The 17,306-nt window shown below is 36.4% G+C and overlaps 1 protein-coding gene across 8 annotated transcripts in view; it reads left to right on the plus strand.

The window, feature by feature from the left end:
* LOC144203892 (ephrin type-A receptor 6-like) overlaps positions 1–17,306 on the plus strand; it is a 125,756-nt gene that overhangs the window by 69,884 nt on the left and 38,566 nt on the right. For all 8 annotated transcript variants that reach the window (XM_077727472.1, XM_077727476.1, XM_077727474.1 and 5 more), the window contains 2 exons: positions 12,005–12,160; positions 14,517–14,852. In XM_077727472.1, the coding sequence (XP_077583598.1) occupies positions 12,005–12,160; positions 14,517–14,852 (492 nt within the window). The remainder of the gene's footprint in view (positions 1–12,004; positions 12,161–14,516; positions 14,853–17,306) is intronic.

Here is a 17,306-nt window from a genome sequence, read left to right on the forward strand (position 1 = left end):
ATGGCACAACAGGCCAGCAGACGTTTAATGAAGCTTACTTTGCTGACTGTCTGTTATTCAATAGTCTGAATGGGGAACTTAGGAAATAAGACTCCAAATTCAAGTTTAATTATGACCAAAACAATTCTATCCTTAGAATAGATCCGTGGCCCTTCATTTGAACTCTTTCCCTGCTATTGATGATGACAGACGTCCAATTATGTAGATCTCGTCTTGCTTTCGATGATAATTTAAATGAGTATATAACTTCATTGTCAAATCTATTTTAACTGTGAGGTTGGCAGCTGTCAGTCCTCCCTTTTCAAATGGAATGGACAGCTTTTGCTGTCAATAAATTATTTTTAATACATTTTTGTTTTCTATTGGATTTTATCATAAGAGTAATATGTAGTTTATTGACAATTGTTGCTTTTCCCATTTCTTTAGATTGTTTTCACTGGATTTACATTACATTTCAGAATAATATTAAATATATTTTATCTACTCTAGAAGCTAACTATGTATGTATACATATATAAATAAATTATGCATAGAATCAAGTGCCCCCTCAATGCTTCTTGAAACTGCACATAGGTTATATTCCGCACAGTGGTAAATGCATCTGCATGTGGATAGGCTGATGGGTTTTAGCATCATCCACTTGCATCAGGCATTTTTTAATGTTTGAACTGCTGGAGGACTCCACTGGGGTTTAATTGCAAGGGAAACACAAAGATATGTACTTAATTAAATCCCTTTTACTGGCTTTTATTTGCATTTTATTTAGAGGTGGAGCAACGCCGTTAATGATCTTGTGATTTACAGAGGAACTATTTTGCTCAGGACCAGAAAATACCCATGTTTTTCCCCCTCCCTCTTCCACATTTATATATAGAAGAGACAGACTGGCTCAAGGGAGCCTTTGGCTCGGTGAAATTATTTTAGAGCAGTATAGCGAACAAGTTAAACTGATTTCAATATATTTTTGTTGATATAGTGTCTGTGTGCAAGGGGAGACCCTCGAGAGTCTCGTGAATGTATTACACAGGCTTTGAACAACATCATAGCCGCATTATGACAAATATGCTCGAGTCAAATAAAATACACAGCCCTCTACTGTGAAATAAGTTTTAGTTGGGTATCATAAAAGTCATCTATTTGTTTGAAAAAAGTTTCTTGAAGAGAAACATTGGAGAATTGTGTTTCAGTGGCGTCGTCAGTTGAAGCCTTTGCGTTACTTTATTAAATAGTGTTAATGCTGTAGTAAGATTGTTGATGTATTTCTTTAGTTTGAAGCGAATGTGAGTGATAATTCCCCAAGTTACCGTTCGGCCAATATAAAAAGAACTAACTTGTTGAACATCTCACTGTGGACAGCGTTCAGTACCTTGGACAGCTCTTCAAAAGTAAACACTTAAGACCATTAGCCTATTATAGGGCAAGGCATATTCACAATTGTGATTATATTATATTTTATGAGCCATTGTTTAATCATTTATATTCAATAAAGAAGTAATAAAATGAAGAAAAAAGAAATACACTCAGGTTTTAGCCTCAGGTAGCACATGAAAGTAGAATTTATTTTCATGGAATTTAACTCATTGCATTCAACTTACAGCAATAAACTTCTTATTTAGTAAAACAGGGAGTAATGGCCATGAAAGCTGCTCTTTCCCTGATATTGACAGTATTAGACGTCCAAAATGAATAATTATGTTTCTCCCTCCTCGTGAAAATTGATTAGACCTCAAGCACTGTCAATCATTGCCAATGAGTAAAATTATTTCTAAAATTTCCAGACAATAGACATGTCAATTTGTAAAGTAAAACAATCAAGCTCTAGCAAAGGTTATAAAACATGTCCTCGTGAGAAAAAAATGGAAATAGCGGATTATGGGCAAGTGTAGCTATTGGGTTACCCAAACTGCCGACTACCGCATGGATTGCACAAACTGTACTGCAAACGTATACTTGAACAATATCTCATGCAGTCCAAACTGCACCGATTGCGGTTTATGCAGTATTTGTGGTACCTGCTCAGCACTATTTAAAAACCTTCCTTTATATATATAGGAGTGATATGGCACAAAGCTCACTGGTTCTCATGAAAGTGTAAGAGTAACAAAATATTATGGCATCTGGTCTTGTATTTTGATTGGATGAGTTTGACTTTGAAAATGCCTCCTTCAAGTGAACATGCCCTTAAATCTCATGAAATCATAAATTCCTTGTCATAACAAAAAAAATCAAATTGAAAGAAAAACTGGTCGTTTTTTGTTTCTTCCCCTTTTGTGCTAATTGATGCCCCTGTGTTTAAAGCCTCACAATCTAGACCAAAGGTATCCAGCAGTGGCAGTGACAGTTTTAATTTAAATACTGGTGGTCAATGTGATTAGAGAACTGTAGGGGGCTTTTAGAGTGGATCAACTGCCTCAAATGATGAGGACCAACGGATGAACAATTAGGAAAGAGTGCATTTGAAGAGCGAATGGTAATGAGGATTTTTTAGCAATGTGGCAGCAGTAAAATGACTTTTAGTATTTATCATTTGGTTAAATTAAATCATTCCATTGTAACATATTGTTAATATAGACTAGCATAACTGCAATTGAAATAAAAAGATTTAAATGAAAGGGGAAAGAACATGTCCTTGGTGAAGTAGACATCTAACGGGCTACTTTTTTCTAGACTCTCTTTAAGAATAGCCTGTTGCACAACGTTTTGTTATAAAATTAAACCTAAACCATCATTTATGTCAACCTGGTAAAAGTTGAAGTACTAGTACAAGTGTAAAAATATACCACCAATATCAATAATAGTATGGCAAAGTACTTTGTTATATTAACTGTTCTAAGGAATGTTTTTAATGTGTTTTAGCAATGATTTTTTGCAGACAATACAACATTCAATTGCATGTTATAAAATGGAAATTACATTGCACATTATTATATTCTTAATTTCAATTATATACGGAGGACAAGTCACTAGTTCATTTTCCAGTTGGCGGGATGCTGATGTATTCAGATATGATTTATTGATCATGTTGCACACATTTTTCTCCCCCTGTGTTCAGTTAAATAGCAATAACACGTTTTACACCCTCTGTTCCACATGATTGCAATAACACTAAACTAATTACATAAACTGGGGACAACAGTGTGATTTGTAAAAGCCACATCTGGTGGTCGACTAACAGCCAGGAATTACTGAGAGTAAACTAAAACAGGACAATATTTCATTAACTCATGAATACCTTGCTTAGTGTGCTTTGACCTGAAGTAACTTAGGTTTGAAGTATTCATCAACAGCACTCATGTTTAATTTTCTAATTCCAGATCATTCATCCGTGTTTTCTATGGTATTAACAATATTTACACATGTAAAGCCAAGGCCAGTCTAAAATAAGCAAGCTATTACAATGTGGCCTGTTTTGGTTGAAAGCCAGGACATTCGGAGAAATGACACCATTGTAAATTAGACACCATTAGTCTCCCTTGCTTTCATTTAGTGAGTCTAAACATATAGCTGCACTTGAAGTGAGACTAAAACGGTGCATTGTGTTAATTCTGACAGTATTTATGTAAGATGTGAAATTCCTTTAGGAAAAAAAAGGTGTTTATGAATTCATTGGCTGAGAGATCTATGTTGTCTGGGAAGTGTTAAGCAATTTGCAAATTTCAAACACTGAAAAGAACAAAAAACGTGTGCCAAATGTCTACTACATGAATGCAAAATGGCCATAAACTGTAGACTTACACTAGATATACTTTGGTGGATAACACTTGGCGGTCATCACTGCCCAAGACTTTTCAGAAATAGTCATCCAGTAGAAATTGTTGCATGATATTTTCCACTACCAGTACCATCCAGCAACGCATTACCTACTAATGGAATACTTCATGTTAATGTAAGCGGCTAAAGTCATCCAAAAATCTCCATTGAATGACAATTTCTGAAAAACACAAGGTAGAGCTGTCCACAAAGTAATATTTACCAAAGGGTATCTACCATTGAGAGTCTACTTCTGTCACTATAGGTAACTGGATCGGATTTGCTCTACAAATTAACAATAACAATTAAAGTGAGGAAATCTATCAACAGCCTTACTACTAGAATAACAGCTTTGGTGTTATTAGTTGTCATTAGCTGCCATTGTTGGCATAGATGTTGCAATCCTTTTGACTGGGAGGGCTGGAACCAATCATCTGCTGTCAGCCTTTTACCGTCAAAATGGATTGAGCGTCTATCGCTGTCAATGGCACTAAATCTTCCCTCGGTGCCAACCGTAGATGTTCAAACTTAATTCTTTTCCTCTGTGTAAAACTCGACCGCATATTCTATTAAAGAATAAAACTATGACAAGAATACCAAAGGATTAAAGGAAATGAATCATCCATCAGCTTTTTCTCCTCTCTGAGATCATTGGTAATTGATATTTGAAGCTTCGTTTTGTTCATTGAAATTAGCTTTCAGAGCATAGAGAAAACAGCTGAGCCGATGGAAATGGAATTGGTTGTGTGTCGGTGCATGACAGAGTGGGATTATACCAATGTAATGTCAGCCTTATTAAACACTATTAAACTCTATAGATCAGACAGGAACCAGAGAGAAGAATATACTGGCTACTCATCTCTGTGCAAATGTCTATGCTTACGTGACATTAAATGAGAGAGGAGCCACATTAAATTTTATATTTAGTTTAAGTGAATGATGCGGACCATCTCTGATCCACTGAATCTGAAGATAAAAGAGTACCTATGGTCAATGTCATTGTTAGCATATGACATTGGGAGTTCAGCTTTGACACTGGGTTTTCTATGATATTTCATTTTGTTTGGCTCAGTAAGTCGATCCAATAATGCCATGCATAACTAGGCTTCTCGATTTCCGGTGTTTAAAATGAACACATTATGAAAATCCTGTGGAATTCTTAATATGAACCTGGTGCTAGGTGAAGATGAGGCATGGTGGGACATTCTTGTGGGACACCAATCCAAGCACACAGCAAACTTTATTATTGGACATAAATAGATATAATCCTTATTTATACAATTAAATGTTATTTGATTTCATAGAAGATGTGAGTTAATACTAAATTTACTACACTTTTGACTTGTTCCGTGAGGGGTTGCCACAGCAAATCAACTATTTCCACTACATCTTATCCTTTCCTTCATCCTCCTACACCAGCTGCATTTATGTCCTCCCTCATTACATCCATATATTTCTCCTAGGTCAATCACTTGCCATGTTCCCTGGCAGTTCCACCCATAACATCCTCATACCGATTATAGTATCTATCGCTCCACTGAACTTTACCAAACCATCAAAGCCTGGTCTCCTTGACCTTGTCTCATTTCTAATCCTATCCAACCTAGTCACTCCTAAAGACAACCTCACCATCTTCATCTCTGCTACTTGTAACTGCGCATCTTGTCTTTTCCTCAGACCTACTGTGCCAAAGATCATGGCTGGCCACACCACTGTCCTATAGACCTTTCCCTTTCTTGTCGCTGACATGCTCCTATCACATGAAATGTCTGGTAATAATTTTATATGAATTACATAAAGGGAAATAACTTGTGCTATATATTTAATTCAACTATCACAACTGCTTTTTGGTTGTTCAAAATACAACTTAATTGACATCTAGCCACAAGCTCTACTCTGGTTACATAAAACAAATGGCCCACCAGGCTGTAACTCATAAAACATCCTTAAAGAGTTGTCCTTGAGGTTTTCTAGTTATAAAACATTTCCAATTGTTCTTCTAGTGAATCTGTTACCTTTAAATCTGACTCTGAGACCTTTGATTTGTCTGTTTTCTTTTGCTCACAATAACACAATTGTTCCATCCGCCTCCAAAAATTAGCAGTAGATTTGGGGGATTTTATATTATGGCTGTCTTTTGTTAATATCTTATTTTTGTGTCAATGTACTATATCTTCCAACAACAACCAAACACAATTTAATTTCCATAACATTGAAAGTTGTACTTGCAATTATCAGTTATCTTATTGTAGGTAAGAGGTGTGTACATCTGACAGCTTGAATCTTTTATAGAGTTGCTAACACACTCAGTGCAGTCAATAGCAGAGATAATTGACTCTGATTATCCTTGTGAAAAGGCTTTCTTTTTAAAATAAGCAGAATTAAAAGTTTATTGCCTCTCCTTCCTTTCCAATAATGAATCAGCACCCATTTTATCTTATCCAAAGGCAAATAAATTTAACAAACCACTATACAACAAGGTTTTAGTCTAATTAACTACATTAAACTTGCACTATAAATCAAGACTGGGTATGGGAATAGGTACATCTTTAAGCAATGGAAGTACATTTTGAAGTCAAATTTTTAATTCTTAATGATAGCCTGTTTTTCCTCATTTAAAATCAAATCAAAAGCCTTAATTGACTTCATACACAACTGCGTTTGAAGAAATTATTAACCCCTGGACTGTCGTTAAGAGTGATCGACATCAAATCCATTTCAACTGTGATGATTACCATTGAGTGACTATACTGCGCTGTCATTGATCGTGATAGATGTCTAATCTTAAACTGTCAATAACACCCAATGAGTTAAAAGCCAATATGCACTACTAATCAAAGCTTAATCTCTTCCAAGTCATGAAAAATCTGTCAATACTTTTGACAGGTATAGAATATTTGCATAAGCTTTCAACGATCTTTTTTTTTCACTTTTCAGTCTACCATCTGTGTGCAAAGTACCAAAATTGCACCAAAAAATTTCACTGTCCAATTAAATATCGACCCAGCTTTACTTTCAGCTACTGGCTGCTGTTTGCGTCCTTTATCCGTCCTCATCCATCCCAACAAACTAAGACACTGGTTCAATACTCATTTACTTTCCCTGTGATCACCAGGCACTTTTGCAGAGTAACTCATGATAGAGACTTGAATTAGGGAGCCATTGAAAACAGTGAGGTCTACAGGCAGAATACACACACTTAATGTGTATTTTTATGTGACCCAAATGACAAATAGAGACCATGTAATCAGTACCACTATCCTGTCCATGTGCGAAAGCAAAAGAAAATACTGTATTTTGGTAGGAGACTACAAAAGAAGTGCAGACAGCAGACAAAATAGGTATCATTCATTCATTCATCGATTCATTTCCCGTTCCGTTGATCCTTGCAAGCATCAAGAGTGGTGCTGGAGCCTTTCCCAGTCATTTTTGGGCAGGAGGTGGGTCACACCCTGAATTGGTCTCCAGCCAATTGCAGGGCACAATAAGACAAACACCAATATGTGCTCACATTCCTACTAAAGGGCAATTTTGAGTGTTCAACAGGGATTGCTGTGTATGTTTTTGGATGTGAGAGGAAACCAGATTACCCGGACAAAAGCCACAAAGGCATGATGAGAACATGCAAACTTCACACAGGAAAGTCAGAACCCACCGGGGATTGAACCCTCAATCTCAGAAGTGTTAGGTGGACGTGCTTAACCACTATTCCTTCCGCTTGGCAATTATTTATTCATTTATTCAGATCTGCATGAGAGATTAATGATAACAAAATCCTCACGACTGTTTTTAAAAACATGGGCCATGTTTGGTAAGCAAGTATAACATAAATCTGACTTTGTGCCCCATTTTTTAAATGAATTATCATTGTTTTATTCAGTTATTTTCTGTTTAAATTTAATTCAAATGAAATCATAACTCATTGCCAGACATTGCCTCTGAAAACTCATCTTTTAGGTCCATTGATGATGCCAGACAGCCAATTTGTTTTGACTGAGAGGGGTTGGCAGCCGTCATTTGCTCCCAGCCTTTCCCTGTCAAAATGGATAGGATTTGTTGCTATAGTAGCCAGTGAGTTAAATGAGTGCCATACAAAGTGTTAAGCTACATTTTAAATAGCTATCAGACAGATGAACAGTATTAACATTCATGCAGCATTTAAGTTGACTGAGTTTTATTACAAACTAAACAAGACCATTCCTGACACTCCAGCAGAGATATGTTCTGAGGCAAACTAATCCTTCAGTGCAAATCAGAGGTTGCAATCACATCAGCTAATGAAGAGAGTGAAGAGGAGGGCGGATGTGTCGCAGAGAGTCCCTGTCATCCCAGTGTTGAGAGCATTGGTTCTGATTGCATGAAAAACTATTAAAGGGTCGGTTTGAGAGTGCCACTTCTCAAGAGATACTATAGGATAGTGGAGATATTTCATCGTCTTTTAGGTTTGGTGTCATTGGAAAAAGCTGAGCTGCTGGAAGCAAAACAGATTAATCCTGTTGATTCAACAAACATTCATTTTGCTATAGCTTGGAGCCAATTGTAAATGCTTTGGTGTTGTTTGAATTGAATCCTAATTATGAAAATCTAAGGAGTCTAAGTCGGTGATTCTCAAAGTGCAGTAAGAGTACTAACATGTAAGATTGACTTGAGAACTAATCTACTTCAATACATTTATCAAGTATATGTCAGTAATCAACCAAAACTAAAAATAAAAGGTATTTAAATTTTAGAACTATTTTCAACAGTCAATCCTTATGCACATTTTTACATGGGATGAATTGAATGGTTTTACTGTCATCTTACAAGTATAATGAAATTTAAAGCCTCACAACAAAGTGAACAATAACAACAACAACAAACAAATAGACAAACTCCAGCACTTATCATATGTTGAAAATGTAAAAGTGAACACAAAAGAGGATTAAATGGATTTTTGTGAAGTCTAGTTGGAAGCTTGTGCCGAGCTGACATCTTTGTCATGATCTTTTATCATTTTGCATCGCCTCCACACCTCACTGCTTTTGATTTCAAGAGTTGAACTATTCTGCAACATTTGTTCATGTGGTTCTGCAAGTAAATGCTGCAGAATTGTGCTCCTCTTGGAATTGTTCTTCTTCGCTGAACACCGGGAGAAGAATTCATCACCCATCGGCTGCAAAGACTGATCATGCTAACAACAAACCTGCTTATTATACATAGAGTTCTACCAGTCATGTCATAGAAATAGCTTACCATCAAAATACATGTAAATGCACTGATATTTCCTGAAATGATGTTAACTTTCTAGAAAAAAATAAAAGCACCAGTTTAACAAAGTGGGATGTTTCTGTTTGTTTGTCAAACTAAAAAATATATCTATTTTCTTGAATTTAGGTGATAAATCAATACAACTCTCCTGGGTTTCAAATGTTTATCAATGTGCACTTTGAATAACCTTAAAAATCCCTTTGAATGATGTGATTAGAAATGACATTGTTTTTTTGGAATATCTAGTTATTTAAATATCAGCGTTTTATTGTCTTAACCCCAACCCGCTGTAAAATCTCCACCGAAGTACTCTGATTGGGTACAATTTTCACCCACATTTATGCATGATATTATAACGGTACTGGACCCAAGGATTGTCAGGCATTCCACTTGGTGTTCCAACAGGAATGCCAGACAAACCCACAGTTTAGGGCCGTGAAGATGTTCTGGATGACTTCCAGATCCCATTAACCTTGGGCTCAGGGCCAATGGTTGAGCAGGCCCCCCAAAGGCCAGTGATTCAGAAAACTATTTCCTTGTACCCAACTCAGATTATCTTGCCTCAGCAATGTATTGCATGTTCAGTTTTGCATCACATCACATGTTCTATGCTTGGTATTTACAGTGTATATGTAATTTCACTGGCCCGACGGCTGAGTGGTTAGCGCATCGGCCTCTCTGCTCTAGCTTTCTGGTCGGTCCACCTGTGTGGAGTTTGCATGTTCTCCCTGGGCTAGAGTGGATTTTCTTTGAGTACTTTGGTTTCCTCTCACATTTCAAAAAAAATCATGGTAGGTTTATTGGACACTCTAAATTTCCCCTATGTGTGAGTGTGAATTATATCTAGTAGACATGATCTGTATGATTTGGATTTTAGATCGCCCTTTGTCAGTGGCAGCCATTGAGATAATATTAATTTAAATATTCTATATTTTGCAAGCGACAGTTGGGAAAAAAAATAATGAAATGGATCATTATTTGAGGTGTCTTTTATCAAGGCTCATTACAATCAAAGTAAGGGCTTTCTAGTGTAACTAATGTACACCCGAACCTGTAAGCTTTTCCTTTAGTATCTTAGCAACGAGGTTGGCATTTGGTCACCATAAGCCCTACTCTGAGCACCGCACATAACAAAGGCTGGCTGTAAGTGCCTTTATTATGGAGTTCTTTTGACAAAGTCATTAAGAAGTGCAGGGAGTGGGAAAAGGTATTATTTCTCTGGATCACAATGTGCACAGTATACAATATATTGGTTACAGGGATTCACACGAACATTCAAAGCTTGGTGATGAACTTTTTTTTTTTAATAAATAAAAACCTATACATAATTTTTAACTTAATTCAAATATGTCATCTTTTTTATATTTCCTTTTTTTGTACTATTGTGGTAGGGCAAGAATAGCCTGCCAACCCACCAGGCTTATAAAAATACTGGCAGAACCCCTATTATTGTTCATCGTACCAGTTTTGGCTTTTCAATTTATCAACTTCTCTCTCTTTACAGAATCAAAAGACACTCGTCTGATTAAATATTTTTAGAAGTACTGTGGCAGCAGTATGTTTATTTATTAATTCAGCTCTTGACCACTCGGATTTGTGGATTTTTTTACTGTACACCTCAGACTCAGTCATCTCTCTTTTCATGAATATCCTTGCTCCAGCAGTTCATTATACTTCTCCGATAAACTCACCTTTTAAAAACACTCTTCTAAAATATAGTCAGCATTTGTCATATTTTTACTATTACATTTATTCATGTTTCTTTCTTTTTAATTCATCGCTTTTGGGGGATTTCCCACTGCTGAATACATAACTTCCACACTTGAGTGAATCTTGCTCCTTTTATCTTATTTATTTTTATACCACAAGGCTGTAATGACTTTCTTTTACCATTCTGTTCTTTCTCAATTATGCTATGCTCATTTGGCAATCAGTTTACTGTAATGGTTATTCTATTACTGTCCGAGGTGGTAAGCATTCTTAAGACAGTGTGCTGAGTGTGAGTTCTTAGTTGATGCATTGTCAGCCAAGTGTTGCAGCAGAGTGGCCATGGGGCAGAGCCTGACCAGACAAATTGAGGCAGAATGTTGTTACAAGGGTTTAAAAGCAACATTGGCTCAGTTCATGAAAGGTCAACCGGAGGACCCATTAGGCTGACAGAGTCAAAAGGATCTAGTATAGGAGGGTCGGGGTTGACAGATAGATTGTGACTCAAGGACACAGTGTTATACAAGGTTAATGATGTCAGTAGCCTTGGTATGCCACAAGACATGACACTTTTCATTGTGAAGCAATCTTGCGTTCGTGTGTGCATTTATGTATCAGTAATTAACTGCATTTTGAAAGGCGTGGCCTGTCTGATGTTGAAGATAAGGTTATAACTAATTGGTGCCATTAATGGTCCTCAATATTTATTTTGACTGGCTTGGCTGTGATCATTCACAGTTGAAATGGATGCTCATTCACTGTAAATAATTTAGATATTTTTTTTAATTGTAATTGGAGATATATCCTGTTTTTATTTTAATGTTCTTATTTTAATATTTGTGAATTCATATTTTTGTTCTTTGAACTTTATATAGAAATAATTTATAACAATTGAGTCCTAGAGCCCACAATAGTTAAAAATCACATTCAATTTGGTATACAAATTTGCCCTACATGATCCAAAATATGATGCCCATGAATTCTTTACCCAAGTCATTGGAGGTTAAGTTATTATTTTTTTTATACAAGGAAGGGTTAAAAATATATTAGAGGAAACAAAAATATAATATTTTTACTTGGATTATAAACCATGACTCGACCATGCAACCTACAAAAGGGAGGATAATTTGGAAGAAATGTTGTTTTGATCCTTATATTCTACTGTTATATGAACCTTTTATTACTCATAGGGTAATGGCCAAGTTTGCATAACAACTAAAACTTGTTTCACTAACTTGTATAGTAAGATTGTTGTCTTTTTTATATCTCGCTCACTACTTTTTTTTTTATTCCCACGCAGCATGCCAGCCAGGCTTCTACAAAGCTTTTGCTGGAAACATCAAGTGTACCAAGTGCCCACCAAATAGTTTCAGCTATGGAGAAGGCGCTTCAGTCTGCCGATGTGAAGTAAGCTATTTCCGGGCTGTAAAAGATCCCTCAACTATGGCTTGCACACGTGAGTATGCTCTACCATCTTAATAATGCGATGTTCTGCTTATGGCCATAATTAGCACTGTAAAGCACATTGCTGTTTTTAAATCAGGATTCATATTTAAATGCCTCTGTTAAGCTGCAAATGATTCGTGCCTAATTCGGAGGATAATTATTATTCGACCACTTTGAAATATAGAATTGTGATTGACATGGACTGCACCTAAACTTGTTATATAACCCAGACTCATGCTGATCTTTATGGTATTTAATACATATCTGTCCTGAGTCAAATTCTACTACGCATAATCAAATTAATTTCATGTGGATTGCCTGCCTCGTCTATGTTTCATTGACAGTAATTACAAAGTATTATTTGCATTAAATTAAAGTTTAATTAGACTTATTCCCCTTTAATTAAAAAGCCATTTAGCTGTCATTTAGTTAGACGAGAACATGAATGAAATCTTTCTATGGAGGCGGAGTGTATTTGTGTGATGCATTGTGTAGAAAGGATTTTAATCTGAAAGATGGAATTCTTTGAGTGAAAAAGTTTAACATTTACTACAGCATGTCTAAAATTAATCATCATTCGAAGGTTTTGGCAGAGCTCCACAAAATCATATTTATACTACAATATTACAGCTCAAGGGTAGGCAATAAATGAAGTATTTTGAAATAACTAAGTATGATATATTTTTATAAAAATTTAATTTATTGATTTATTCATAAAATATATTTTTAAAATGGTGATTAACAAAATGGTCAAACAACACTGATTGGATGCTTAGGACCGTCAATGACAGTCAATCAATTAACATTTAGTTTTCCATAAAACAGAAGTGAAATAAAAAGAGAAAAATGCACACAAAGTTCATTTTTTGTCCACTTGTGCTGCGATTAATACAATATTAAATGTGCACACTCAACAAAATCATAGAGATTATTTTATTAAATAAGCAAAAGGAAGAAACATCAAAATAGAAGTGACAAAGGTGGAGGAAACATGGGTTGGAGAGATGCTGAGGCAAGAAAGGAAGGAGGATACTGATCCCAATCTCCCTTTAGAGGAGAATAGAGGCTGATTGATGGCAGTGGGGTTGATCCACAAGAGGGCAAGGTGGGTGGATTCTACTCTGTGGAGAGAATAGAGTAGGTGAGATGATGGCTGACAAGGGGAGGGACAGATAAAGCCAGGGAAAGAATGGACATACGAGGACAGAAGTGGAGGAGGAGCATCATTGTCTGCTGAGATTTCCAGCAAAGGTAGAGAAGGATAGAGGCTTGCTGAGGGAGAAAGAACATCACATTGTCTTGGCAGACACTGAACTTGGCAGGAAAGGGGTTTTGAAATCTCCCAGGCCTTTTGACTCCACCCTGGTGATGGCTGACTGCCTGCTACAGCACGATGATTGCTCTGATGCACAAACACGCGTATCCAGGAAGCGCAAAGAATATCGAAATGAACAGGAGGTGAAAGAATGTAATAGATGGAGATGTGCCAATAAGCTGTGAACAACATGGTATGCCTTTAGTGGCAAACTTGTTTTTTTTATAATTGGCATTGCTTTGAGTTGTGAATTGAACTATACCCCATGGGTCAGAGTGCAGTATTTTTTTCTCTCTCTGTGTGATCTACTCACACAGTAAGGCATCCAAGGTTTTTGTGTGGTTTTGTGGAAGGAATGCTCTAGTGTGGTCCCTCGAATTATTAACAAAATAACTGTTTTTGGAGCTAGAGTTGTCTTTAGCTTTGTCTCACATTCTAAAAACATGCTTCTGGTGGATTGCTGTTTGTCTAAAAAGAAGCATACATTGAGTTTTATGTTCCAGTGGGGGCTAATTAGTCATATACAGATTAATCCTCAACTGATAGAAAATTAATGCAAGTTTCATTTTCCCGTGTGGAAAATCATGACACGTGACTCTTGAAAGATGTATTGAAAATCACACTTGAGTCTCAGCATGCTGGTACCATTTGCACTCACAATACCACCACCAGTGAGTGGGAATAGAACCTACATTGTTCACACATAAGTCAGGCGAAAGAACAACTCCCCCATTGGGTGGCAAGATGGATTCATATTTTTCCTTGTTTAAAATAACGCACAAGTGTAATACCAAAAGAAACAAAGTACATTAATAGCAGTGGAAAAAAACTCCCACTACAATATGAAAATATTTTACAGGGATGCTTTGTTCCTTTCCTTAATTTATTGGCAAGATATTAGGATCCAGTACTCTCAGGAAATAGGTGCAAAATGTATCAAAATATCCATTAATTTGATTTCAATGTGACTCATTGTGAACTCATTCAACATTTTCAAAGTTAAAAATGTTTTCCAAAATATCCATAGAGTGATTTGTCCTTCTCTCGACAGGTCCTCCGTCCCCTCCCCGTAACGTACTGTTCAACCTCAATGACTCATGTCTGGTGCTGGAATGGTCACCCCCCAGTGACACCGGAGGTCGTCGAGATCTCACCTATAACGTGCAATGTAAACGCTGTGGTCCAGAGCCTGACCAGTGCCAACTTTGTGAGGAAGAGCTGCGTTTCTTGCCTCAACCATTAGGCCTGACTACTGCTTCGGTCACCGTCACGGACTTCTCAGCGCACGCCAATTACACCTTTGAGATCGAATCACTCAACGGGGTTTCAGAGATGAGTTCCTATCCTCGACAGGTCGCCATCATTACTGTCAGGACCAACCAGGGTGGTGAGTGTGAATTTTTATTCTTTCACAGTGAGATTATAGTATGTCTATAATATTTTCCTCATTGGCTGTCATTGATGGTGCTAGATGTCCTATCTATTTTCACTGGGCTTGTTGTCAAACTAATTCAAATTAGCAGCAGAAGGGTTAGAGGAGGCATATGATTTGATGTCTATTGTCAATTCCACTAAAAAATATAATATTGTACACATGTGGACAGGTTTTTTTTTTTTTATTATTTACTTACCAAAAAATATTCACTTGCCCAAATTTTATATTTCTGCAAACACATAAATTGGCTTACTATGGTGATCATGCTGTATTCCACAGTTTTATTCATTAAGCGTTATTCCTTTTTTCCACCATTAATTTTCCCTAAACCTGAAGCTGAAGCTCAAATATGTTGCTTTCAAAAGAAGATGCACCAGCAGACACTTAATTATATACAGTAGTCTAAAATGTGAGTTTGCATACTAACAACAATTTAATTATGTGGTAATTTAAGTCATTATGACTAAACATGATGATTGAGTATCTATTTGTTTTCTGTCTGTTCTTTTTTGTTGTGATATTGCAATCATATGCCACATCTACCAATACGAGGCGATGAGATTATTGCCTCGGGTATAACTTGACGGCAAAGGAGCAGTAGATGATGGAGCTGTGTACATAGATAAGTGTTTCTTTCAAGCTAGGTAGGCCAGGTTTAGTACAGTCCATTTGTTAGTTTTCAGGAAATCTCAAATATTAATCTTACTGTGGGATTTGATAGATTACCCAGACCTTGATCCAGGGAACACCTCATTAGTTTTTAATGGGGATATTGCCAGTGCAAGGCCATTTGATTGGTTGGTCCATTTCTCTGCAGGTGACTGACCAACTTAATTTTCTGTCTCATTCTTTTAGTTTAGTAGTTGTATCAATCTGCACAATAAATTATTTTCTACACTCTACTCCACATTTAGCAAAAATGACTATTTTGCCATGTAAAATAAATGGTGCATTTTGATATATGTAGGGTGCAATTCACCTATTTGTGGAATTGACAGAATCTTCTAATGTAGTGAGGGTATGTCCTTGATGATACTCTTTGTGAATGACGGTTTGGCAAAGAGATTCAGTGCAAGGATCATATTTATTTCATACTACAGTTGTAGTAATTACGTTTAATTAAATGGCATTGTGTTGCAGGCAGTGTTTCATTTGAAAGTGTGGTAACTTAGATTTTTATTTTTTTATTCCTCCTCAATTAACTTAAATAATTCTTATAAAATCTTATTCATCACTGTTATTGCTTGTACCTTGTAGGTATGTTTTTTGGCTGATTGTAAATAGCATAGCAAATAATTTCCAATCTTTTTTCTTTCAATTCAACTCTATGAAAACTCTGAGGTTATCTCCCTCCCTGCATTCTCCTAATAAGAGTTTTTCTGTTGAAAGGACAATGTTCCCCGGGGATATGGTATGCTGCGTAGAATGTAAAGGCTTTTAACTTATAATTTGCAAACACAGATTTTTTGTGTTCTCCCGCCCGGTGTTCTTCTCCAGTGTACATTTTTCTGTCGTCTTTGTTCTCTGGCTACATCCCACCCTCTGCTCCCCTGTTGTTAAGGGAATTTGGGGAAAAACACATTTTCTCATCTAGCCACAGCACATTAAATGCATTATTCTGCCTGTGTCCAGGGACAGCTTGGCAGTCTTTGCAGGTAAACACAATGTCACACCTAGCCTTTTTATTTCATTAAGATTCCCTAAGTTCAATGCATAGACACACAGCAAGTCCCTTGGCTAGACGACATCACTAATATACACTCAGTTAATATACTCGGATGTAGCTTTTAAAGTACTTTAGGGAACTGGAGTTGGATTGATAACATTTTTGTGTAATTCTATGGGCATGTTTGTTTTGATTGTGGCTTGATTTAATAGCTGTTTGGAAAACAGAGGCTACCTGATCCCTTTTGAGTCCGCTTCTTTGCCTTTAAGTGGTTCAGAATTGCTATTTATTTTTAAAGCAAAAATGTTTAGTATAGCAAAATACAGTTACACATTGCTCGTTTCATAAATATGTACATGATTTCTTTGCTTTTTTGCTACACAATTAAAATACATTTATCTTATCTTGGCAAAGATAGGAGTTACACACACTCATTCTTCATTAAATATCCAGTTTGGACTATTTACCAAGCAACATAATTGAAACTACAGAGGTACTCTCCAGAAGCCTACTTGGAAAAAACCCATACATGCAAAGTAAAATTATGCAAATTCAAACCCACATCTCAGAGGCCACCCTATGTCTCCTCTTACTTTGTTCATACATGTTCCCTAAGATACATCCACCGGAAACTCAATAATGGCTGATATAAAAAGTGAACTGAAAATACCATTAGCATAGAGTTATCATCAGCAGAATAAAAAGGCAAGCAGGTGAAATCCTCTGTGTTGTGACGGCTA

Source organism: Stigmatopora nigra, chromosome 11, assembly GCF_051989575.1.
Source record: "Stigmatopora nigra isolate UIUO_SnigA chromosome 11, RoL_Snig_1.1, whole genome shotgun sequence".
Taxonomy (NCBI): domain Eukaryota; kingdom Metazoa; phylum Chordata; class Actinopteri; order Syngnathiformes; family Syngnathidae; genus Stigmatopora; species Stigmatopora nigra.